The sequence below is a fragment of the Crocodylus porosus genome, unplaced genomic scaffold (genome assembly GCF_001723895.1).
Source record: "Crocodylus porosus isolate Cpor-Errol unplaced genomic scaffold, CroPor_comp1, whole genome shotgun sequence".
NCBI lineage: Eukaryota > Metazoa > Chordata > Crocodylia > Crocodylidae > Crocodylus > Crocodylus porosus.
This window is the reverse complement of record NW_017728906.1, coordinates 196,925,364-196,951,119: the sequence shown is the minus strand read 5'-3', so window position 1 is coordinate 196,951,119 and position 25,756 is coordinate 196,925,364. Positions and strand designations below refer to the sequence as shown.

General features: G+C 45.4%; 2 protein-coding genes across 6 annotated transcripts in view; one reads left to right on the top strand and one right to left on the bottom strand.

The window, feature by feature from the left end:
• AAMDC (adipogenesis associated Mth938 domain containing) overlaps positions 1 to 16,627 on the top strand; it is a 16,936-nt gene extending 309 nt beyond the window's left edge. The window contains exons 1-4 of one of the 3 annotated variants that reach the window (XM_019530436.1): positions 7 to 12; positions 8,121 to 8,272; positions 14,221 to 14,316; positions 15,559 to 16,627. In XM_019530436.1, the coding sequence (XP_019385981.1) occupies positions 8,141 to 8,272; positions 14,221 to 14,316; positions 15,559 to 15,699 (369 nt within the window). In that variant the 5' untranslated portion in view covers positions 7 to 12; positions 8,121 to 8,140 and the 3' untranslated portion in view covers positions 15,700 to 16,627. Of the gene's footprint in view, positions 1 to 6; positions 13 to 646; positions 655 to 8,120; positions 8,273 to 14,220; positions 14,317 to 15,558 lie in introns of those variants that run through there. The other 2 variants (XM_019530437.1, XM_019530435.1) reach the window with 2 other exon arrangements.
• Positions 16,628 to 22,425: 5,798 nt separating this feature from the next.
• Positions 22,426 to 25,756, bottom strand: part of INTS4 (integrator complex subunit 4) — a 55,213-nt gene continuing 51,882 nt past the window's right edge. For all 3 annotated transcript variants that reach the window (XM_019530429.1, XM_019530430.1, XM_019530433.1), the window contains one exon: positions 22,426 to 23,045. In XM_019530429.1, coding sequence (XP_019385974.1) covers positions 23,033 to 23,045 — 13 coding nt within the window. In that variant the 3' untranslated portion in view covers positions 22,426 to 23,032. The remainder of the gene's footprint in view (positions 23,046 to 25,756) is intronic.

Sequence of the window (25,756 nt, the reverse complement as noted above, 5' to 3'; positions counted from 1 at the left end):
ACTAGCGAGCGGGTGAGCGAGGTGATGCAGCGCCCCCTCGGGCTGGGAGGGGCTGCAGGGGGTCTCGGGTACATTGCCAGAGTAGGTGGGGGCTAGGGGATGGGGTAATTGCGGAGGGGGGTAGAGGGAGGTCTCTGCGGTAAATGGCAGGGTAGGTAGGATCTGGGGGGTAGGTGGGGGCAGGGGACCTGGGGCAGGGTAAATGGGGAGTCTTGGGGGTAGGTGGGGCAGAGAAGCTGGGGTCTCTGGGGTGTCAATGGAGGCAGGGTAGATGGGGCAGGGTAAATGGGGGCCTGGTAACTGGGGTCCCTGCGGGGTAGATAGGGTAGGTAGATGTGAGGGGCGGTCTCTGGGAGTTGGATGGGATGTTGGGGTAGCTGGGGTCTGGGGAGTAGGTAGGGGCAGGATAGATGGGGGTCTTTGTGGCAGGTAGATGGAGCAGGGTAAATGGGAGGTCTCAGGGGGTAGATGTGGGCACTGTAGCTGGGGTCTCTGAGAGTAGACAGGGAAGGGTAGAGGGGGTCTCTGGGGTAAACAGCAGGGTAGCTGCGATCTGGGTGGTAGCTGCAGGCAGGGGAACTGGGACAGGGTAGATGGGGGTCTCTGGGGCTAGATAGGGCACGGTAGATGGGGGTCTCTGGGGTACATGGCAGGGTAGCTGAGATCTGGGTGGTTGGTGGAGGCAGGGTAGCTGGGGCCTGTATGGGGTAGGTGGGGGTAGAGACCCCAGCTACACCCCAGAGATGGGATTCTTTTGTGGGGTAGATGGGGGCAGGGAAGCTGGAGTCTCCTAGGGGTAAATGGGGACAGGATAAATGAAGGTCTTGGGGGTGGGGCTTAGATGGGATTCTCATGGGGGTAGATGGGGCAGGGTAAATGGCAGGTAGACAGGGTGGGGGGTAAGTGGGGTCTTTGGGGGGGTAGATGAGGGTTGAAAGCAGCCCTCAGCGAGGAGGAGCTGACGGTCGTGCTAGCACCTGCTAGTGCCAGTGCTGCACCCCGTTCTCTCAGATGCGGAAACATCCTACTGCTGAAGCCGACCCTGCAGCCCCATGCAGGGCAGTGTCCTGGGGCCCTGCTGAAACCAGCAGCCCTGAGTAAGGGGGCAGTAGGAGAGGGAGAAGGGTCCAGCAGAGAGGGCAATGGCCCTGAGCCTCAGAGGAGCTGGGCTTAATGCCCGTTGCTGGTGCTGGCTTCTTGTGTGCTTTGGGCATGTCACTTGGGCTCTCAGGTGCAAAATGGAGGAAATTGCTACTGTATGCCTCACGGCAGTCCTGCAAAGATAAATACACTCAGCACTGCAAGGTGCTAGGGCATTGTCCTGCGTGATCTTCTTTCAGGCGTCAAACAAATCTGCTGCTGTTTTACTGATGTTACCGATTGCTTGTGTTCTCTGCCCTTCTGATGACTCCATCCGTTCTTTCTAAGTGGTTTCAGTGTATGGCTTCATCTTTATCTACCTCCTCTCCATATCTCAGAGAGAGACAAGGGGTGATAAAATTATATATTCCATGTTCCTTTTTCACAGACAGCCTCTCTTCTACCTTGAATTACTACTACTGTAGTGTCTCTCTTACGCACCTTTGGCTTTAAGCAGTGCTTAAGCTAGGCAGTGGATATGAATGAGAATGGCAGGATCGACTCCTGGACAAGCCACAAGCTGCTGCGAACGTGCCTCCAGAGAGCAGCTGGCTGATACTGGTAAACGAGATGTTCCCCGGTGCTGGCACACTGGTTGGAACTACTGTTTCCCACATAGCCCCATGGAAGCAGTGTTACCTGGTGCACCAGGCTAGCACTCGCTTGCTAAAGGCCAGATGTGTGAGACTAGTGTAAAACAAGGAAACACTTCCAATGTTCAGGGACAAGAGACAGAGATCTTGTCCTTGCATAATTTCTTGTCCTATGCATAATTTCAACCAGAGATCTTCCCAGGCCTGGCTCTATATAATAGTGCCCCCCATCTACTATTGTTTTCCCTGCTTCTTCCCAGGTCCTCGTCCTCTGCCGTCTCGGCTTTCTGCCACGTATGATGGTGGCTTTCTGGCTGGATGGATCTTGACCTTACTCAGGCTTTCCCCAGATTAAAGAGTGAAGCTGAACTGGTCGGTTTCTGAACCTGAACTTCACAGGTCTTGAATTCTGATCCTCTTCTCTCTCCCCTGTATATCTAAACCTGTCCCTCCCTCTTGCTTCCTGCTTTACTGCCTACCCACTTTTATGTTCAAACTTCCCTTGATCCTGACAAAACACCTGCTGCTCCTTTTCTCAAGGGCACGAAAGTCATTTTGTCCCAGCTGTTCTTCCTTCTTGGAATAACATGAAGAGAACTGCACTGTCCTCTGTAGGAGCTGTTCTCTTCCACAGAGTCAGAACTTACTACTTCATGTTGTTTGATTCCTTCGTCTTCATACTCCTTCACTTGGGACAGGCTTTGATTTTGATAGGCTACTCTGATCTCCAGCTCCAGCTTAGAGACCTTGGTGGATTTGAAAAGCTATTTGAAAAATATATCAACATCTTTGGGTGCTGAAATATCCTTGAAAACCTGGCCTCAAGGCCCCTCTTTCAGGTTGCACTAGATTTAGTTCTTAGCCCTCTGCAGTGTTTTCTGTCATTGTCCTGCGTGATCTTCTTTCAGATGTCAAACAAATCTGCTGCCGTTTTACTGATGTTACCGATTGCTTGTGTTCTCTGCCCTTCTGATGACTCCATTCGTTCTTTCTAAGTGGTTTCAGTGTATGGCTTCATCTTTATCTACCTCCTCTCCATATCTCATAGAGAGACAAGGAGTGATAAAATTATATATTCCATGTTCCTTTTTCACAGACAGCCTCTCTTCTACCTTGAATTACTACTACTGTAGTGTCTCTCTTACTCACCTTTGGCTTTTTTTTTCACCTACATTTTCCTCCCACTCCCTTCCCTGCTTTACCTTTTTTGTTTCCCTAATTTCTACCTATTTATGTTCTCATTGACACCCTGTCACACTTTTAGCTTCTCTCATTTCTTGGCATTTTAGAACAGCAGAGACTCGCTATACCCAAAGAAAGGTGATTGCGCCTGAAAGCTTGAAATTAAGAATTTTTTTTGCAAAAATCTTGTCGGTCTAATAAAAAAATATCATCTCTGCTATGAGTTCTGCTTGCTTTTTCCTCTAGACCAATAAAGCTACCACCAGAATACCTGACATCTCAAAGAACCTTAGCTGCCAAGGGGTGAAAAAAGCATCCTCAAATACAACTCTTCCTCTGAAAACAGCCAAACTAATTCAGCTGTCTTTGTGTGCCACTGCTGGAGTAATCTTCAGTCTGTCTTGGCTTGCCTGCTGCAGCTCAGGATAAATGCTGCACCAGAGACCGCATACTGTAGTCCATTAACCCATCTCCAATCTTAACCAGTAGCAGATGCTTCATAAAAACGTATGGGTCATGCCACAGCGGATCATTAAGGAATACCATTCTCAACCTCCCACCTCCCCCATCACTTGGGGGATGGTCTGGGCCCTGCATCTTATTCCTTCTAAAACAAACTTGTTTTTAAATTCCTGCCTGATGAATCTTTGTGAATTGTTAGTAATGTCGACCCCAGTGATACCTTGTGGCAATAAATTCCAAACCAAGTATTCACAATGGAAAAATACTCCCTTTAAGCTTTTTTTTGCCTTTAGGTGTACTTCCTTCTCCTTGTGTTATTGGTAAGAATAAATAAAAGCTCCTTATTAAACTACTTGGTCCCTCTCACATCACATCTCCTCTCTCAGTTGTATAGTTTCAGCTTTTTTAATCTCTTTCTATGGAAATCTTTCCACATCCGTGTTTTGGCTGTCTACCTAAAGACAACTAACTTCCTTCTGTATCATCTCCCCAGTAGCATTAGGAGAGAGCAAACCAGGTGACTGCTTGGGGCCCCACATTTTATAACAATTAATTACACTGAATATTTGTATTATAAATGTTGTATTAAGATCCTTTCATTGCAGTTTCATGGATAGGGCAAAGTGAAATTGAACTTGAAAATGTCTGACTTGCTTATAGGTCATCAAAATTAAGCCTCTGAGGGGCCCCAAATGACTCTCTTGCCCAGGGCCCCAACAACCCTAAGGCCACCACTGATCTCCCACTAACGTGAGTTCATACTACTACTTTCATAGAATTAAGCCATCCAGGACATTTCAGGCAGAAACTCAATGGTCCAGAACCAGCTGCTGGATGGTCTGTGTTTGCCTTTTACTAAGGCCACAGAGTTAATCCGGAGGACTTGGAATTTGCCTTAGTTCTTTTGTTTCACTCCTGGTGCTGCCTCACTTTAGCAGGTTCTTTCAAACTAAAAATTTAGGACCTTTATTGTGAAAGGAACCAGCCTCCATGGCACTAGCAGTGCCCGACTACCCAATCTAGGACGCGCCTGGTCGAATTCCAGTCTCATGCAAGTAATGTGTCTGAGGAGACTATCATTGGCTTTGAAAGAAGGCAAAAAAAGTTGCTCTGTTCTCAGATGTGAAGTCATCTCAATCTTTTGCTGATCTGTGAGTAGTCATGCTGTTTGTTCTTCGTGTGACATTTGAGGCAGCGCACTCAAATTCATTCTTGGCAATCAGGGAAGAGTAGTGCTGTCTCTCCTGTAGTTTGTCTCCGTGTGTGTTGGGGAAGGAGGGGGGTTGCAAGGTTACTCTAATGTTATTTGATCCTCTGTGCAAACGTTAGTAGGTTTTTCTTGAGATTTTCCAGGAGGCTGGAACGTCTGTTAATCCACAGATTGCTCTTCTGCAAGCTCTTTCTTTAATCAGTAGTATGGGCTCAGGCAGTAGATTTTGCTGCTGATTTTGAACAACGTAAAAAGGCTTAGAGGATGGGAATAGGTTTTTCTGGGTAGAAATCTGGAAAGACTGGAGAAGTGAATGCAGTGCTTGAGTGGGGGATTGAATTCCATACATTTCATTACGGAATCTCACTTTTTACCTGATGGAGTCGACCCCTCAGATTTAGTTGGAACAGAATGGAGAAAGCTCTCTTCAGTGCAGAGGTAACTGTTTTCTCTTGAGATGCTGTAGTCAGACTGTCCTTGGTTGTCCTCTACTGGAAGGGCAGAAAGGCCACCCTCCTTGAGGGTGACCCAACACGTTGATGTAGTTCCCATCACGGTGCCAGAATCCTAGCAAAGGTCAGACTATGGTGTCTCTGAGTCTAGTAGAGACAGCACACTGGTTTCCAAAATCGGGGAGTGTTTTGTTCCCTTCTAGCATCTACATCTCTCCTTGACTGCTGCTTAGATGCGACTGTGGTGAGCAATTCAGATGTGCCTACAGGAGGTTTTCAAAAGAATGGATTTCATCTGACCCTTCACAGTCTCTGAGGCAGTGGTTCTCAACCAGGGTACCTTGAGATCCTTTCGAGGGTGTCACACAATGTTAGCACTGTTAAGTGTTCTCTGCCTCAGTGTTCCTAAACGAGGGGCAAAATAAGTCTCACAATGGGATCGTAGAGACACAACAGCAGGGCTTCAGACTACCAAGCATTGACTCTGAGATGTTGCAGGGTCACTTGGAAGGACTGCATTAAGTCAGCAGGCCCAGGTGAGCTCCATCCAAGGGTGCTGACGGCACTGATTGATGTCATTGCACAGCCACTGGCAAGAATATTTGAGCACTAGTGGTGCATGGGCCAGGTCCTGGAAGACTGGAAAAGGGCCGATGTGATCCCTATTTTTCAAGAAGGGGAGGAAGGAGAATCCAGGCAACTACAGGCCAGTCAGTCTCACCTCCATCCTTGGTAAAGTCTTTGAAAAGATTACTAAAGCTCATACATGTGAGAGCCCAGCAGGAAAAATTATGCTGAGGGAAAACCAGCATGGGTTTGTAGCTGGTAGATCATGCCTGACTAATCTAGTCTCTTTTTATGACCAGGTTACAAAACACCTCAACACAGGAATAGGGGTAGATATTGTTTACTTAGACTTCAGGAAGGCCTTCAATATGGTATCCCACCCCATACTGGTGAACAAATTAAGAGGCGGTGACTTGAATGATTACACAGTCCAGTGGGTGGCGAATTGACTAGGGAGCCCCAGGGGCGCCTTGGTGAGTAGAGCCTCACCAATTCCCTTCTGCGCCCCCATGATGAATTTATAGGCAACCACAAGGTCACCTCTCAGCCTTCTCTTGCAGAGGCTGAAGAGGTCCAGGGGCACCTGGTTGCCTATAAATTCATCATGGGGGCGCAGAAGGGAATTGGTGAGGCTCTACCCAGAGAGTGGTGGTGGATGGGTCAGTGTCGACCTGGAAGGGTGTGGGCAGTGGGGTCCTGCAGGGCTCAGTCCTTGGACCAATACTCTTCAATGTCTTCATCAGTGACTTGGACGAGGGAGTGAAGTGCACTCTGTCCAAATTTGTGGATGATACAAAACTGTGGGGAGAAGTGGACACAGTGGAGGGCAGGGAACAACTACAGGCAGACCTGGACAGGTTGGAAAAATGGGCAGAAAACAGTAGAATGCAATTGAACAAGGAGAAATGCAAAGTGCTGCATCTAGGGAGGAAAAATGTCCAGTGCACCTACTGCATAGGAAATGACCTGCTCGGCGGCACGGAAGTGGAAAGGGATCTTGGAGTCCTAGTGGACTCCAAGATGAACATGAGTCATCAATGTGACGAAGTCACCAGCAAAGCTAACTGCACTTTATCATGCATCAGCAGATGCATGACGAACAGGTCCAGGGAGGTGATACTTCCCCTCTATTGGGCACTGGTCAGACCACAGCTGGAGTACTGTGTCCAGTTTTGGGCACCACACTTCAAGAGGGATGTGGATAACCTAGAGAGGGTCCAGAGGAGGGCCACTTGTATGATTAAGGGCTTGCAGGCCAAGCCCTACACGGAGAGACTAGGGCATCTGGACCTCTTCAGCCTCTGCAAGAGAAGGCTGAGAGGTGACCTTGTGGTTGCCTATAAATTCATCATGGGGGCGCAGAAGGGAATTGGTGAGGCTCTACTCACCAAGGCGCCCCTGGGGCTCACAAGGAATAATGGCCATAAGCTAGCAGAGAGCAGATTTAGACTGGACATTAGGAAGAACGTTGTCACAGTTATAGAGTGGTCAAAATCTGGAATGTGCTCCCAAGGGAGGTGGTGCTCTCCTGGGGGTCTTCAAGAGGAGGCTGGATAGGCATCTGGCTGGGGTCACCTGAACCCAGCATTCTTTCCTGCCTATGCAGGGGTCGGACTCTATGATCCATTGAGGTCCCTTCTGACCCTCACATCTATGAATCTGTGATTCACAAGATAAATCCAGAGATTTCAAATCCAGAAATCCATAGCTGTGGTGTTTCTGAGATTTTTGCAACAGAAGAATTGTTCTATTATTTTTCTGTAGACAAAAAAAAAAAAAGAAAACTAAGATCCGGTATTTTCCAAAGGGTGGCTTAAGTCTATCCAGCGGTGTCTGGAGTCTAAAAAGTTTGAGAAATAGTGCCCCAAGAGAAATGGGGCAGGAAAGCCACCCAGGGACTTAGCAGTACAGAGTAAATCCTTGCCCAAAATACAGCTCCCTCTTGTTCTGCTGAATACATCTGGCCCTTGATTTAAAGCCAGCTAGGCAAATATCTTGCTGCTTGTCCTCATCTCATCCTCCATCTCTTTGCATTCATAATCACCATATCCGCCACTTTCTCAGTAGGTCCCAACAGCCTAGATGGCTATAACATCAGAGCATCCCCCTAGGGTCTGCAGCCTTGCCTTTGCCCCACCTTTATAAGGTATAGGATTATAATAAATTCCCAATTTGTACATGGAAAGAGAGCCAAGGCTCAGATTGTTAAAGGTACTGGGTGTCTTTCTTCCATTGAAATGAGAATCAGGTGCCTAAGTATCTATTAAAAATGTGGGCCTAGGTGACCTGCCCAAAGTCCCCCATAAACGTTTGCTTGGGAAGAGCTGAGAACAGAACACATCTGTTGAACCCCAACCCGATGCCTAAATCACAAGAACAGCCTTCCTTCCTCAGTGCTAACTGTATGTAAGAGTTGCATTTACCTTTTAAGTTCCTCAGGGCAAGGATGTGATTGGCCTTTTCTGTTGGGTACCAGGCATACGGTGCTATGGGGATGAACATCCTTTATTTCAGACCTTTGGTTCAGCTCTGCAATGTCTTCTCCTGAAATTGCTTCCCTTTCCTGGGGTCAGATGAAGGTGAAAGGTTGTTCTGCGACTTATAAGGACTGCAAAGTGTGGCCAGGGGGAAGCCGAACCTGGGATTGGAGAGAAACGGGAACTAATGTAAGTGTTGTGTTTGCTATCCTTGGTCCATGTTAAGTGGGTTACAGGAGCAGCCTGGGGAACAATTACTGTAGTACTTCCCAAGTAGTTTTGGGATTCTTTGCCTGATAAGGAATGCAGCTGCAGTACAGTGCCCTTCATCTGATGCAACCTCTTCAAGACCAAGTACTTTAAAAACAGTATAGTGGAAGTACTCGGACTGCCTCCTCCAAATGTGAACGCAGGAATATTAGTATGGCGAGGTTCTTTGGGTAGATGCGGTATCTTTTATTAGACCAGCCGAGTAGGTGGAAAAAAGTTCTTAGCAAGCTTTTGGGTGCAGTCACCCTCCGTCAGGCTTAGGGAGTCTCTGCTGGTCTGAGACTCCAAGGAAGGCTTAACTTTTAGCTTGTCTCATTCCTTGGAGTCTCAGACCAGCAGAGACTCCCTAAGCCTGACAGAGGGTGACTGCACCCAAAAGCTTGCTAAGAACTTTTTTCCACCTACTCGGCTGGTCTAATAAAAGATACCGCATCTACCCAAAGAACCTCGCCTGCCTATCTCCTTAGACCAACCAAAACCCCAGCAACATAGTAACGTTAGTATGGAAGTATTTCCGTGCGTCCACATTCTGACATAGAAAAGGGAATAATTTTCTAAGGGAAAAGGGAATAATTTTCTACTGATATAAATATATAAACAGACAAGTCACAGCAATTTAAAGGAGCGACTCCCCACATCAGCTGCTCCATAGCACCAAACACACAAGCCAGTTACTATCACATGGTAAGCAGAAGCAAAACCAGGACAACTCATCCCTGAATGAAACAGGGCCAAGTGACCATGGTTTACCTTCCACTTACCCCAAGATAGGCATTGACAGACACAGCGGTAACCACAAAGCAGCTGACACACAGTAAGTCCACACCCCTAAGTGAAGGCAAAAACAATACAAAACTGTAGCCCAGGCCAAATACTCTCAGCTTCCACTTGCCATTGTGTTCATGTAAACCCACACAATGCCTCACTGAAGCCAGTTGGATCTTGTGCAGAGCCAATTGCAGGCTTGACACTTTTGTTTGGAAGTTAGTATAAAAGGGTCAGGGAAAGGAATTTCATCCAGTGCTGAATGTTATCAATTTATAATGATGCTTCTAGTTCACAGCACCCTTTGGGCAAAGGGCTAAAGGGCTTTGCAGAGACAAACAGGGTTGAGGGCTGTAGGTCTTTTTTTTTCCATGCTGCCTTATTCTGTACAGGGATGGCCTGAAGAAAGAGGGGAGAGGGAGTTTTCACTGTGGTTGAGTCTGTTTTTTCACATTAGAAATTCAAGGCTTATCTATCCTATTTTTCCTGGAAGGATCAATCGATGACTGGAAAACTAGGTTTGTAATATCAGTCCTATATGAAACCTGGTTAATTGTGTTGGAGACTGATTTTTTTTTCTTTTGCCAGACTAAACCTTTTTTTTGGCTAGCACCTATAAAACACTAGGGAGAAATGCTGTCTCCATGAAGATTTAAAGAGCTTTAGTCTGCAGCTGAGTCATCTGACAAGTCCTCCAGTCAAAACAGGGGAGAAGAGCCGTGACATTTTGGATCTGTATAAGGCTTTAAAAAACCCAAGGAAAAATGAGGGGCAACAGGGGGAGGCTTTTCACCTTCCTTTCCACATTATCAAAACAGTAAAAAAAATCCCTATTTTTCTCTTTGCTGTCTCTTTAAAGCTCTGGACTCGGGTACATGTTATTGCTGTACACTTGTTTCCACAGCTGAAGATGACTGCTGGGGTCACACAGCAAAATGGGGAATGGATTCAAGGGTTCCTAACTTGACACTTCATTCCCCAGCTCTGAGGGAGCTTTGCAATGCTTGATTTGATTAGCAGATGGGGAAGAGTTTGGCAGTATTTCCACCCACTCCTTTTTGGGGTAGGAAAGGGGGGACACAAGTCCTCAGGGGACACCGAACTGTGAAACAGGTGGCATTGCCCCAGGTGCCCCTCTTGCTCCACATTCGTTAGAAATAAATTGCTGCTTCTGCTGCTGTGCTGACAAATTGGTGCCTGGCAGGTTAATTCTCTCCTTGGGAAAATTGTATAAGTGGCTTGGCAGGGTTCTGTAACTAAGGCCTAATAGTCCATGTGACCTTAACCCTGGGGATAAAAGGCAGCCTTCCTGGCCGGCTGCACTTTGGTGCCAGCTGCTAATGGGAGACAAGGGGAAGGGTTCCTGAAAGAACAGGAGAAAAGAGAAAACAGGCAGGGTCTTTGGCTGTCGTTCCTGTCTCCCTCTTGCCCCCAGATCCATAGAGGTGACTGGGAGAATGTAGCTGTTCCTATAGCCTGGAGCAGGGGATCTAAAACAGGCAGCAGCCCCCTCCTTCTAGGGGGTTACAGCATAGATGAAATGCAATCCTCATTGCTCTTTGTTCCAAGGCTTTAATGGCTCCAGTGTTGATTGCAGATTTCATATCCTCCCCAGCAATCCAAGGACCGTAATTAGTTGGCCATACTTCCGTCTTTTGTCTGGATCCAGGTGCCTTATCATTAAAGCACACCTGGAGCTTTTAGAGGCCCCTAAGACCATATGTCTCCCTTTTGTCATCAGCATGCGTTTTAAATGGTTAACTCACCCCAGCAAAGCCTTGTATCAAGATATCCTTTCTAAGTGGAGGGATAAAACTTCAGTGGGTTAACAGGTTATTTCCCTTTCTGAGGCAAGAGCAGCCTAGTGGCTATGCAACAGTACCAAGCTGGAGGACTAAAGCTAGGACCTAGGCCTTGGCTGGCGTTCGGAGTGGTGAACACTAGCATGCTGGCCCACGTGTGCCTGTTAGGGAGATATACTTGCCTTCCCCCTGTATACAGCTGGTATTTTATACCTCGGGATAGCACTATTACCATAGGGCCAGGGTTTCTTTCACTTGTGGGGGTGCAAGACTGAACAGGCTGGGTCTTTTCACTTTGGAAAAGAGATGGCTGCAGGGAGAGGAGGATATGGTCTAAGATCACATGGAAAAACTGAATAGGGAACTGATATTTGCCTTGTTTCATAACAAGGGGGCACCCAAAGACAGTCCTCGGTCATCTGGCAGCGGCTTAAACACAAACAAAGGAAGAGCGTTTTAACGTAACACAAAGCTAACGCGTGGGACTTGATGTCACAGAAGCCAACACCATGACAGTGTTCAAAAAGGGATTAGAAAAATTTATGGAGGATTGGTTTATCCAGGTTGTTAAATACAAGTTAGGGAGGTACTGTATTTGCTGGCATACCCCGTGCACCTCCCCCCCCCCCAAAAAATCAGCCCTCCAAAGTTGAGGTGCAATGTCTTCAGCAGCAAAGCTGATTTTTCTTCATGGCTCTAGCACTACAGTGGAATAGAGCAAGCAGATGCTGTGACTCATGGGCTGATAAGATGGTAACGCTTCTCCCTGGGGCAGCAAACAGCAGGGGCAGAGTCCAGTGTTAACCCTCTTGCAGCAACTTCCCAGTAATTCAAGGACTAACTAGTTGGCCACACCATTACCTCAAATGTCACATGAAGCAGTAGCTTTTGGGAAAAGGCAAAAAGCAAATATGACCAACTAAGAGGCAGGTACTAGATAAGGCAGTAGGCTTTTGGGTGAAAAGCTACAGAGCTGGCTGATGGAGCATTAGATGGTATCATGATGAGGTTTGTGGTCTGGAAACAACACTTTGTTATTTATGAAAACTTACAGATTTTTATACTAGTAAAGAGCTAGCAGTCTTACTACTGCCCTTGCAAGGGTGTGGGGCCTAGCCTTCTTGCTATCCTGATGCACCAAGAAGTTCCTGCTGCCTCACCGAGACTGCTTCCTGGGATGCTATGTTTCCTGGACACTGTGAGTGCGTATGTGGCTCCAGTCAGCCAGGCTTGTGCACACTCATTTGGATGCACCCTAGGGTTGCCAGCCCTCCTGGATTGGCTGGGAGTCTACCAGAATTGGCATCGATCTCCCGGTGACTACTGAAAGCAATCCGGGAGGTTGATATTGTGAATGGGTTGAACAGTACAATTAATGACATTATGTAATGTTGGGGGAAAAAAAATCTCCCGGAATATCTTCAGTCAAGAGTTGGCAACCCTAACACAGCCTCCATTTCCAGGAGGATGTACCCTGTGTCTCGGTCTGCCAGGATTCTGGAGCAGTCTTTTTATCATAGAGTTTGCCTTCCAAAAGCAAAGTGCATGTTTTATTTGGGGGCATGTGGTATGGAAGAAAATATAACAACTAACCAGGCAGCTCTGATCACTCTACGCATGCCCAGTTTCTTATATTCTTGCTGAAGCATCAGCACTTTCTTACCCAGAGCCCCATTTGTGAAAACAGAAAGGCCTACAGTCTAACCCAGAATAACAGTTCTGTGTTGGACAAAGAGGCTTTGCCTTGGAAAGACTTCTGAATAAAAAACATTCCAGGAACCCAACAACTGTTTAGGAAGGGCCTGACAGGTGCTGGAGGAAGTGTAATGTTGAGTCTTCTTCAGCTGTCATAGACCTTGGGTCAAGGAGCAATAAATGGGCACATCCCCAAAGTACCGGAGAGCAAAGATGACAAAGTAAAACAAGCCAAGTTCTTGAAGGGATGCTCTGAGTTTAGTTCGCTCAGTGAACACAGCATGTTCTAGAGAGAGGGGTGGATTCTGCATGCATCTGTTAGCAGGTTCTCAGGTCACATTCACATCCTAAAAATCGTTGCTTCCATAAAAAGAGCATCCTTCAAAAGATATGCTGTCGTGCTGCCCATTTGTTATTAATAAAGAGCAACTCACAGGCTTCTTAAAGACTCTTTTAAAATGCCATCAAGAGAGCTAACAGTTTTCTAGACAAAATGCACACAATGAGAAAAAGCCACATAAGTTGTTCTGTTCGTGTTCACAGAACACTTGCTACCCTGCATGTATAGACAGTCACAAGCTGGGGGGAAAGTTAATTAAGACAAAAAACAATAGAAAAACATCTGGGAAAGTACTTTTTTTTTTTTTTTAAAGGAACAAGTTGCTTGCAGTCAAAAATCATTTTTTAAAAAGAAATTCAAGCACTCCAGGTTTTTACAAGATGAATCTCTTTTTGTGAGAACACTTTGTTTGGATTCAAACATTCATTTGCCAAATGAAGGACTTGGAAGAGTGCAGCAAAACCAGAAAATGAAACCGAATTTAAACAAGAAGCTGATCAATGCGCTTCAGTTGTCCCTAGCAAATTAATTCCACCAAATAAGCCAGCAGTCAGCAACCCATGGCCAGCAGGCTGCATCCAGCCTGCCAAACCACTGGCTCGGACCTATAGATACAGAGCGCTGGCAGTGGGGTCTCATCCCTTGTCACGGCGAGACGTGGCTGTAGCAGGCATTTCCCTTGTACCACAGCAGAGGACGTGATGATGGCCAGGTCCTAGCAGCCAGCTACCTTTCACCCAAACTGGGTAATTCCAGCCTGGAAAGCCTGCCAACCAGATATGAAGTAAACTATATACACAGAGTTCAATTTAAATTTTGAGCATCTAAAGGAGCTTTAAAAAAAGTGGGATAATTTTGGTTTGCCATAAGCATGAAATCTAGTGCATTTCAGTGATTTTTGGTGTTTAAACTGTCTTTTAAAATCTTTAGTATTTGTTGGGTCTTTGCCACCAGAAATGCCTTTTAAACATATCTAACCTGGCTACACGGCCTTTCACTTTATAGCTTTTTATAAAGAGTGATTGCATGCAATTAGCAATTGAGGACAATCATATTTCACTGGTGCACTTAAAAACTGGTTCTAGAGCATCCTTAGAAATTGCTCATATTACCTAAATTGAGTGTTGGGAAGAGAGGGATGTTTTTGTTCCATATAAAATTAATATAATACCCAATACAACATATGTAGAGGAAGCTTCAGCTACTCAATGCTCTCAACCTGCAAACTGTAGCTTTTTTCCCCTTTTCTCCTCACTAATACATAGCATTCCCCTGGAGTGCAGCCTGCCGATCTTGAAGAAGTCGTCAGTAAAGGAGTGAAAACTTTAGTGATTGGTCGTGGCATGAGTGAGGCCTTACAGGTAAGTTTTTGATCTATAATGGGTAGGATCAACTTCCTAACCCTTCTAACCACAAACAGACACCTTGTTAGAGGACACGCAGCTTGAGTGATCAGTTTTGGTGATCTGCACATAGCGTCCCATTACTTTCCTTTCTTCAGGAGCAGCATGTGGCTTGCAAGCCATGGTATGGCCACTCTTAGCATAAGAGAACCACAAATTGCAGCTGCTTATAATTCTCCTTACACAGTTGTTGTTCCCTTCACTAGTTCCAAGAGAGCTGCCAACTGGTCTTCAGGCCAACTGGTTGTCGGCCCCAGGGTCTGACCTTCATAAAATAGTTGCATTTAAAAAGAAAAGAAAAGGGGCCAAGAGACATGTCCTATGGAAAAAGATGTGAATTTAGCATCTTCTTTTCTGAGCAGTCTTCTGGTAGTGACAGTATTGCTGAGAGCATCATACTGCCATGCTGGGAGCCCAATGTCAAACTGTAAATGGGTTTGCAATCTGCCAGAGGATGGTTTAACAATAAGAATTTTTTGACAACGTCACTTTTCTTTTAAACTCTTAAAACTGACGGTAAACTAGACCCCCTGCCTGTGACACTGTGACTGAGTGTCATTGAACAGCCCAGCTAGTGTTGCATGATGTTATTATAGCCACAGAAATTCAGAAATGCTGGTCTTCAGTTAAACATAATTCATTTTGAGATGATATACTCTATTTGACCTGGTAGGGAGAGCTAAACTCTATTTGACCTGGTAGGCAGTCTTGTGGTGTTACAAACTTAAAAACATTTTTCATTCTCTGTATCATTTTAAGGCCATTTCCACAGTTACCTTCCTACTAGTCAAGTTCAGAATTGTACCTAGGATCATGTTAATGTTTTTCATAGACTAGTAGAGCTGGAAGGGACCTCAGGAGGTCATCTAGTCTGACCCCGATCAAAGCAGGATCATCCCTGACTGAACCATCCCAGTCGAGTGTCCATCTAATCATCTCCATCCTTGAAAGTTCTTGAGAGCATCGACAGCCTCCCTGGGTAGCCATTTCCAGTGCTGACCCATCTTCACAGTCAAGAAAGTTCTTCCGAATATCCAACCTAAATTTATCCCAATGCAATTTGAGACCATTGCTCCTTGTCCTATCCGCTGCAGCCCCAAAGAATCTCTCATTAACCGAGATAATCAGTGACTGGGTTTCATTAGTATAAGAGGGAAAGAACGTACCATCTGATTCTACCTTTTCCCTTCCTTGTTTCAGGTACCAGCATCTACAGTGGACTACCTTAAGAAAAACGGAATTGATGTGCTGGTTCTGCAGACAGAGAAGGCCGTGAAGGAGTACAATGCCCTAGTTGCTCAGGGCGCCAAAGTAGGGGGTGTCTTCCATTCAACATGCTGAGGCATTAAACCTATCAGCCCTCTTCCAGAACAGTCTTGTGCCTTTTGACTCCATAAAGAGCCCAGATTGTTGCTTTGTACTTTATATTTTCAGCGTGCCAAGGCATGAATGTGAGATTAAAAATCCAGAATGAAGAAATACAGCAGTGCAAAACATAAGTGAATTGATAGAAATGGTGGAGTAATCAATTAGTTAGAGGTCTACTTCCCTGCATCACAAAATTGATCTAGTCCTGTAGTTCTGAGAGCTGACATCCTTTGCTTCATCTTCTGTTGGACTGAAGCTTTGAAGTGTGAATATTTTGACTAGGAATACTTTGGAGATACGACAGCCATAGAATATTTGCTGAGTGCCATGCATCTGCCACACCATGGTAATACAAAAAGCATTTGGCACCTTCTTTGGGTTCGGTCTAAATCCAGTGAAGAGATTGACCCATGAGGTCTCTCCCAACCCCATGATTTTAAGTGTGCTTCATCCCATTACAGTCCTGGAGTCATCCCAGCTCCCAGCAGCACAGATTTGTTTCTCTGGGATGAATAATTTTCTAAACCACTTCCATAATATTGCATTTGTAAATCTTGTTTTAACTCAAAAACCATGTCAGCCTGGGATGAATGTAAAGCATGGGCCTTAAAGGAAAGGGATACCCCCACTAATGAGAAATGGTGAGCACTAACCCTTGTGATATTAGTTCACTTGAGTAAAGAAAAAAATTAACATGCAGCTTTAGCAGTGAGATTAACTAGAAAGCCAGAGCTTGATGTCATGGAAATGAAAGCTAATAGGTACCATAAGTCACACAAGATTAGCAAATAGTTACTAATAAGCTGGAGGAGTGAGGCTGGGATCTTTATTTCAGGTGCTTCTAATCAGCTAACATTGAGAGAATAAGTAGATTTTCAATAAAAGCTGCAGATTGTAAGCTTCTTGTCTTATGGCTCCTTTTCCTTTCTCCAGGTGGACTAACATGACCAGCCGGTTATAACTTGGAACACATCTGAATTTTTCTTGACTAGGTTCTTGTCAAGTCCATCTAATTTATTTCTATTACAGTGGTGCACAGGAGACACCAGTCCGGGCTTGTGCATGTTAGGCACTGCACAGCCCGGCTTTGGGACAGGTACACAGCTCCTTGACTTTGCAAAACTGCATCAGGGCCCCACTATGTCAGGAGTCTGCAACCCCTGGCACACTTGCCAGAGCATGGCACATGAAGGCATTTTGCTTGGCAACCACGCCTCAGGGCAGACGGTGGATAAAGGGACTGGGGCTGTGCTGCTACAAGGATTGCACCTCTTGCAGCTCCCCTGCCATCCGCCCAAAGGCACATGTGCACCCATTGCCAGCAATGAGTTGGGCTGGGGCTCTGCAGACCTCAGTGCAGCAGCTTGCAGTCCCTTCAGCCTGGGCTCTGGGCAGGCCCCTGCTGCCCGCCACAGAGTCCAGGCTACTCTCAACAGGTGGCAGGGAGGCTGCAAGCCACAGCACCAAGGTCTGCAGAGCCCCATCCTGGCTTGTTGGCAGGTGCATGCACACTGCCAAGGGGATGGTGGGGAAAGGGCCACAGCTGTGCTGCCACAACAAGGATTGGGCCCCTTGCAGCTCTCCTGCCATTTGCCCCTGACACACCAACTTCATACAAGTCAAGGTTGGGGTGTTTTTGGCACTACAACCACTATAGTATTGTGTTTGCTTTCCTCCATATTACATTAAACCAAGTGCAAGTGTTTTAATAATGAATAGCAGCAAGAGGGAAACAAAATGTATCCGTAGAATAAAAACACATCTTCAAATCTCTTAATTAAAATCATATCTTGCACCATTAGGGCTACATTTGAGGCAATGGCTCACCAGAAGCACCAAGAGTTGCTTTCTGGACTGTATTTGCATTCATTGACACAGCAGCCAGGATAATTAGTGGGCAATTATTCTTGGTTTAAGTGCTATGACATAGTCCCAAATAGTTAGCAGGGTAAGGAATAAAAGAGGAAGTACTGCCCAAAAAGCCATAGCTGTCTCCAGTGGGGAGCTCTCAAAACACATTCTTCACAAATACATCATGCAAAATACAGCCCGACATTAAAAGGCCTTTGTACTTTAACTGTTTGGATGAGGATGTAGCTCCTGGCCAAACCTGGTTATCACGTGTGATCTCCTAAGCCAGTGGCACCCTACTTTCTGGCCTCACAGGCTGGATGAGTGACATGGGATCAGCCCACAGGCCAGATCCGGTGTAAGTTCAGCTTGTGGGGTTGTTTTGTGAGCCTGATCCTGTGCCAGCCTGATCCAGCTGTGCATCAGGCTGATCTAGTATGCAGGGCCACATTACCTGACCCACATGGCTTCTCCCAAGGGTTCAGAAATTTGGCAGCAGGTTAACAGCAATTACCACTGCCACCTCTCCCCTGCCATCAAATTTCCAGACCCTTGGGGGGGCCCCACAAGTCAGATGACATGGCTCTGCAGGCCAGGGTTGAGCACCCCTTTCCTAAGCTTGAGGCATAGGATAAATTCCAGAGTAGGAAGACATTCACTTGGCAAAAGACCCACTGCAAACAATCCCAGCCCCACTAGCACAGACCCAGTCATATGGGAGGCACTGCCAGAAGTGATGCAAACATCTCCTGGTCCGTATTTCCTTTAGTCACCCCATTCACATGATGTTCAAACCAGTTTCAGGAGGAAATGCTTTAGAGGCTCAACAGGCCCCAAGCTTGTATTGAAGGAGAAAGCATCACTCAGCTTCAAGAGCTGCAGCATCTTCCCTTCCCATCGTGCTGTTTGAGACAGTGAGAGCCTTTCCTCACCACTGCCTGGCTGACCTGTTGCAGGGTGTCCTCTGCTGCTTCAAGCAGTCACCTTAAATGTCTTCTATGGGTGACTGTTCAATGAGGGAAGACTCCATCCATTGGATGCTGTGGGCAGAAAGCTAGATTCCCTGTAAATTGCATCCCGTCATCAGTATCAACAGCATTAGCAGTGGGGTAAGTGAGTCAATCCCAGAGAGCTCTTTCATCCCTGCCTTCAATGATCATAGCGATGGGGTGATTTGGGGAGGCAGCTTTGCCTCTTCTCTAGCCCCACGTGGAGGAATCGATTACACCACAAAGACCAAGCTTCTCTCTCAACATCTGAAACAGCCTCACGAGCCAACAAACACAGGAGTTGAATTTCCATTGCATCAGGCCACAGTACTGTATCAACCCATCCGCATTTCGTTAGGATTACACCACGTTCCCTTAAATATCCCAGACATGCATCTTATTCTAAGTTGCTGTTTCGATCTGAAGCCACAGGCTAATTTCCAAAGTGGAAAGGCTTGATGGGGACTGAACTTCCTGGGGAAGGGTTTCAAATACACAAGGTTTCAGCTTCTCTCCCTCCCATCACAAGGGGAGGAGGGAAAGCATCTCCCAGTAGGCGGTGAACTCCCACCCTGACAAACTCTTTAGCAAAGAGCCACTTCTGGGCTTCGTGCCAAAAAGACTTCATCCCAGCTGTTACTGCCACTGAACAGCTCAGCCCACACTGCTTATCTTTGTGAGCCAGCGTGCGGGATCCAGCAGTGGGGAGAGGCAGAACAAGCCTCGCATACAACCAAGGCAGATCATCACCAGCTCTGTGCGAGAGGCAGAGGCCTCATTCAAGCAAGGCCCAGCACGCAGGAAATTTCCAACTCTGTTCTGCAGAAATAAAGGTTAATGTGAACTGAATGAAGACCAGCCCCTCGGCGCGTCATTCTGGTGTCACTCTGCAGCGGTTCAAAGGACCAAGATTGTTTTCAGATATGCCGAGAGAATGAAAGGAGAATGCGAGTAAAAAGGAGAGATAATAACAGTGAGACAGTCATGGATCCTGCCAAAAACGTGTAGGAAGTCAGGCCTTGTGCCAATTACACACAGGACTCCCACAGGCACGAGGCAGACCAGAGACACCACCTCATCCCCACCCGACTGCAGTCCTGACTCCTGATGCCCTGAAGACCACAGAAGTCTAAAAAATACCCACCCCTGTACTGAACCTGTGTTTTATTACAGCAGTGACTCAGATAAATTAATCAGTAAGTAAGCACTTTTTAAGGTGAGGATCAATGTGCATTTTTGTAGATACCCGAGTTAGCATTCACCTCTCTAGCAAACACCCCCTTAAATTACTCGGTTGCATAAAACTAATGTGCCACCAGAGTGGAGAGCCATTTTGTGGTGGAATAAGGTTAATTGTAGAAATCTTTCAATAAACAGCAACCTTCAAGGGCCTAAAACTCCTGCCTCCGAGGCCTAGGAAGCAGGTTACATTTCGGTTGCTGGGGCTGGTGTTTCATAAGACTCACTTGGCACATTATATAACTTCCTGGTCTGAATACTGCTCCTTTTCAGCTGCTGCTCTGATCATGCTGTTAATTGATTTTGTGGTTAATTGCATCCTTGATTTGAGGAGTGCATTGATCCTTTTTTTTTTTTATAAAGTGTAAGTTATTAGGCTTTTAATTGACTTTTAATTTGCTTGCTAATCAATTTGCAATAATAATAATAAACAAAAACATGTAGAGCTGATTTTTCCTTCCTAACTGCAACAAAGGTCACCAGCTAACTCCAGGTCAAAGTAAACTTCAGTCACATCTGCGGGCCACTTACCTCAGCTCAAAATTCATGCCTAAGCTCTGTACAACTCCACTGCCCTGTTGCTGTACCATGGTGCCTGGGGCAGGCTCCTTTAAATGAAAAAGAAAACTGAGAGTCTTGACTCTGTAAAACATTGTTGGACCAGCCCCTCTGAGCTTAATACCCCCCTGCTTCGGAGTTTATCTGGGAGCAAAACTAAATGAAAGGTGGTAAGTGCCAGCCTCATAGATCCACCTACCACAAACGCAGCACTTCCTTCAATACGGACTCAAAATTCCTCCTCGTCTGAGAACAAGTTCCTGTTACACCGGGGAAAGGCAGGTTTGTCTGGGAGGCCAAAGACTGATGAGGTTGTAAAGCTATGTATGCCTTTTTTCAGACTTCTGCCCTCTGCCAGCGGAGGCAGTGATGTCATGATACCACTGCTGCATCATACCTGGGAGGGGAAAAGACATCCAGGACCTTATCCAGTTTCAAAGATCAGTCTTTTTTGCTCCTTGTCAAATACTCCACGCTTCTCCCAAATGACTTCTCAGGCAGAGGGATGCAGCTCTTCTCAGCAGTGTGTTGCCTCTCTTGGGTTTAGGTTAATCAGCTTCTCTCCAGCACAATTTCCAAAGTGCTCCCTATATTCCCCCACTGTTCCAAGCATGTTCTGCATAAAGGACCTCTGCTGCCTCCCTGTATTACTGATAGCACACCTCTTCACCGTGGAGGGAGCTAGATCTCATAAAAGATGAGGCTTTGAGCTACTACTCTGCTGCACGTGTTCTTTTGGTTCTTTTGCCCTTTGTGGAAGGGCATCCATCTCCAGATCAGTCCTTTTTTATCTCCTACTGCAAGGTAGGAGTCCAAGAATTCAAGCAGAAAGTTGAAACAGTGGCTAAGTAGAAAGTCTGCTAGGATGGGACAAGGGGTGTGGCCAAGTCTCTGAGCTTTACGAGCATGTCAGCGGTCTTCATCATTTCTTAGGAAGTGCCTAAATGTCTCAGATGCAGAAGGAAATGGGAGTCAGGGTCCAGAAAAGATTTACCATGAATTGAAAGAGGTGAATTTCTCCATGTCTTTTCAAGCACAATACAAATTTACTCCAACATATCGCTTGGCACATTAAGTTAATAACAATACTCATAAAATACAATCCCTCCCCCTTCCAAAAAAACCCAAACAAACAAGATCAGAAATCTGGGTGGATAAGAAAAGCATCAGGGGACAACACACTTGGCACAGAGTCAATAAGAGGGAAAGGACCAGAAAGCAACATCCCAAGAGAGACAGGTCTGAGAGCTAATTGTAAAATAAATCTGAATTTGCAATGCAAATAAGGCAACAAGGTAGCTTATGTAACATCCCAAGTAGGTGATAGCCTCTCCCTTGGGACAGACAGGACTGCATCAAGAGTGGCCATTCAAGTCTGTCCATCAACACACCAGGAAGACGCAGATAAATTTTAATGTTGAAAAGAACGGTGTTCAGAGCAGCAGGCATTGACTTTTAAATCTTCATAAGAGTGAACTGACAGTGATTTAGTTAAACAATGACTTGAGGGAATAATTCATCTGTCTCAATGACATTAAGACACCCAAGAGGAGAAGAAGGAATTTCTAGAGTTTGGCTGTAGGTTGAACAAGGTGTAATGCAAAGAAAGGAAAATGTCAGGTGAGCATCAAAGATTAAACTGACTCTGGGATAACATCATGGCTAATGGAAGAGCCCATGTTTTGAATCCAAACAGGAGACTGGAAAGTAGAAGCAAGAGAACGAACCTGTGTGTCCTCACTCTAAAAATCAGTAAATAAGTAAATATAACCATCCCTTACCAGTCCAGAGTTTTGTTAGGCAAGGTGCTTCTGGTGTCTAAACACCTTCAAAAACTTGACCTTAAGATGCAGTTTAGGTGCTTTGGTAAATCCCTCTAGGCTTTGACTCTCAGTCCTTACCAATATGCAGGATAAAAGAGTCTGGTCTCATTTTACAAGACATGTAGCCAATTGTTAATACTAGGCGCCAACAGAAGAATAGATTCTCCAATGAGGCCTACCATATCATAAATTTCCCTTGGTTAAGCAAACTATCTTCATGACCATGCTGAGCAACAGGAAAAAGATGGCAAGCATTTTATTTTATTTAAAGATCCAGAAAGAAGAGTATGATTGGCTTACTGCCTCAGACCAGGTGGCTATTCATAGCTCAACATTTTGTTAGTCACAGAAGAGCCAAGACAATTTCTTCCTTTTCAGGCATGCAGAGTTCACAATTAATGAATCGTGTGACTAATGCTGAAACCTCAAGGTTTTACTGGAAAAGAGGTAGCATCAGTGAGGGCTTCTCTCTTCTACCCACCAGTATTACAGCTTCTTTCTGCAATGCCAAAGCAACTTCTAGGGCTGAATAACCAGTTCACTCTCCACAGTTCACTCAGATTAGGCTTATTTCCACTTGCCAGCAAGATGATGAATTGTAGTGGCTTGTATAATATGGACACGAACTGGATCACAAATCTTTATTGCTATGACAAACTATACACATATTGCTGAAATGTAAACAGAGAGGAAGAAAATCTGCAAGGAGGTAGCTCAATATATCAAGTGTCTGCCCAAGATGCAGGTTCATGATAAGAGATGTACATCAACCCCTGTCCACTGGAAACAGAACTGAGCCCGCAGTCAGATGATGACCAGCTCTTTTGCTACAGATGCAGGAAGTTTTCAAACCAGTGCCCTGAAGGTGAAATACAAAAACAGCTTGTAAGAGCAATAAAAGTTAAAAAGTGAAGTTAAATCTATGAAAAACTAACATCCCAGGGATTACAGATATTTGTGGCTTTGTACCTAGTCACCTGAAACATGCCAATAGTACCTCTGTGGAAACAACAGGGGTGTGGTCTCTCCAGCACAAGCCTCTGCCAGAAATACATGTTCACTCTTATAATAAAGAGAAACAAGTCTGGTTGGCGTTTTCCAAGTTTATTGTACAAAAGCACATTTAAAAGGGTTTATGCATAATGGGTTATGCTAGTCTATACAAGTGAATGGAAGGATTTACTATCATCCTCAGCTATCTGACTTACCTGCTGCAAATATACATTTTTACAAATAATTTATGAACACAGGGAATATTTGGCCATTGTGCTGGAAAAATTCATATACCATGCATTTCTAATAAATTGTATTACAGGCCGCTAGGGGGTCACAGGGTGCTCCTACAGGCCTTTGAAACACAAGCCTGTGCTGGGGAACAGTGTCAAGATATACCTTCTCAGCTGAAGCTCCAGAAGCAACAGAACTTGGGCAAGGACAACCCCTTTGGAGCCTGAGGCCACTAGACAGGAACAATCATTCTGCTCCAGTGGAAGGATGCCATGGTGCCTATCCTCTAGGCAAGGCTCTTTGTTCCTTTCATTTCATCCCTAACTGCCCTTTCTTCCCACCTGATAATAAGCCTGGACTACTGATCTCACTAATTTAATAGAGAGAGTGCACTACTGAACTGATTCAGAACTGTATATGCTGAAAGACCATTTATCATGCCACAACAAGATCTGCTTCAGCTCCAGAGCACAGCACAGCAGCAGAAGATCCTGCATCTTACTGACAGGACAGCTAGCTGGTTGGTTGGGTTTTTTTTGCCTGTGCCACTGCACACATTCTTCACAGAGACGTACAGAAAGCAAGTAAGAAGGAGTGTTAACAATGACAAGGTAAAAATATAGAGCATCTTTTTCAATATATGCAGAGGCAACTCAGTGATTTTACACAGGTGTTGCATTACCATTGTTCTCAGGTAAGGAGCCTACCCTGAAACAGAAAGCCTCCAGGTTTGCAGAAGGGTTGTTTGGGTTTTTTGTTTCGATTTAAAACAGTCAAGGCACCAAAAACTTTGGAGTGGCAAGGGGCCAATCATTCACTGCCTTCAATATGGCGGCAAAGGCATAAGCCAGCCCAGGAACAGCCCAGTGTTGCATTTTGAGAAGTGGCTCCTACCCAGATACAGCAGTGCTGTAGGAAAAAAATCTTTGCCCAGCACTAAAAGACCAACACACATTTTAGACATTCCAAAAAACTCTGCTCTATTTCAGATCATCATTAAACCATAATAAGCATCTAAAATGCCTTACTAAGTATTTACGTAGTAAACACTGCCAGTTTGACCAAATCCTCACTTAGGCAAAACTCTCAGTGGCCTCTACAAGAGATCTTTCCTAGAGGAGGAACTCAGGACTTCAGAATTTGACCCAATAAAAAGAGTAATGGATGGAACGTCAACATTAAGTGTCTCACTCTTCTTAATTTGATTTAGAAATGCCTGTGTTCATGGCACCTATCCATAACTTATGCTGTAACCAGTCTTTTAATAAAGGAGGCCACTTATTCTTTCATAGCTGTATTCTTCATTGCGTTTTGCAGTCTTTCACTTTAACAGAACACTATTATGGTTTGATCCACTATTTTGCAATACAATAATCTGTGTACATGTAACCCAGCAATCCCACAGATTAAGTCTTTTAGCAATTGACTTCACCGTCTGGCAGGTTTGGGCATTATATACACTTTGACTGGTTTGCTGAATGGGATAGTTCCTTCAATGCCACTTTCAGACTGTGGAAAAGCATCCATGCTGTCGCTCCACACAGATTTGGAGATTTTAGCGGAAGCTTTGCTCCTACTGGAATCGTATGCCAATAGTAACCTCACTTCAATCTGACATGGCTCTGAAAAGAAAAGAAAGAGATGCAATACCTGATCAGCAAGCGGAATAAACAATACTGAAGAGAAAGCAAATTGCTGATGTCTTAGATATGGATGATATTCGATCTCATTTAAAATTTGTGGACGACTATGGTCAATACACAAATTTCAATATAGCTACTCCAGGTGTGCCATAAATTATCCCAGCACCCTCCACAAGTGCCACTCCAATTCTCTTCCCCAGTCCAATCTGCTGCTTTGCTTTCTGCTCCCTGCCCCATGTGTTGCTCTGCTTTCTACCTTATCTGCCATTGTACTGGTCTGCCGCGTGCCACACACACAGGAACTGCCTGTGCCACTTGTTGCATGTATGCTGCAGGCTGACCACCCCGGTTTACATGATCAGAACCTGATCCTGCATGGCAAGTACCCAAGTATCTATCCTAGCAATTCTCAACAAGGGTGCCTTGAGAGCCTTTCAAGGGTGCTGAAGAGTGACATGAAATGTTAGCACTGTTAGGTGTGCAAGCGTGATTCACAAGATAAACCCAGAGATTTCAAATAGAAATTAATTCTGTCCTGCTGTAGGCTAACTTCTCTGCAACAGAAGAATCACTCTGTTATTTTTCTGTAGCCAAAAGACAAGTGAAAATTAAGTGTGGCACTTTCTCCCAGTGGTGCCTTGAATCTAAAGTGGTAGATAACCACTGATCTGTCTTCCCAAGTCAGACTATTGGCATTTAC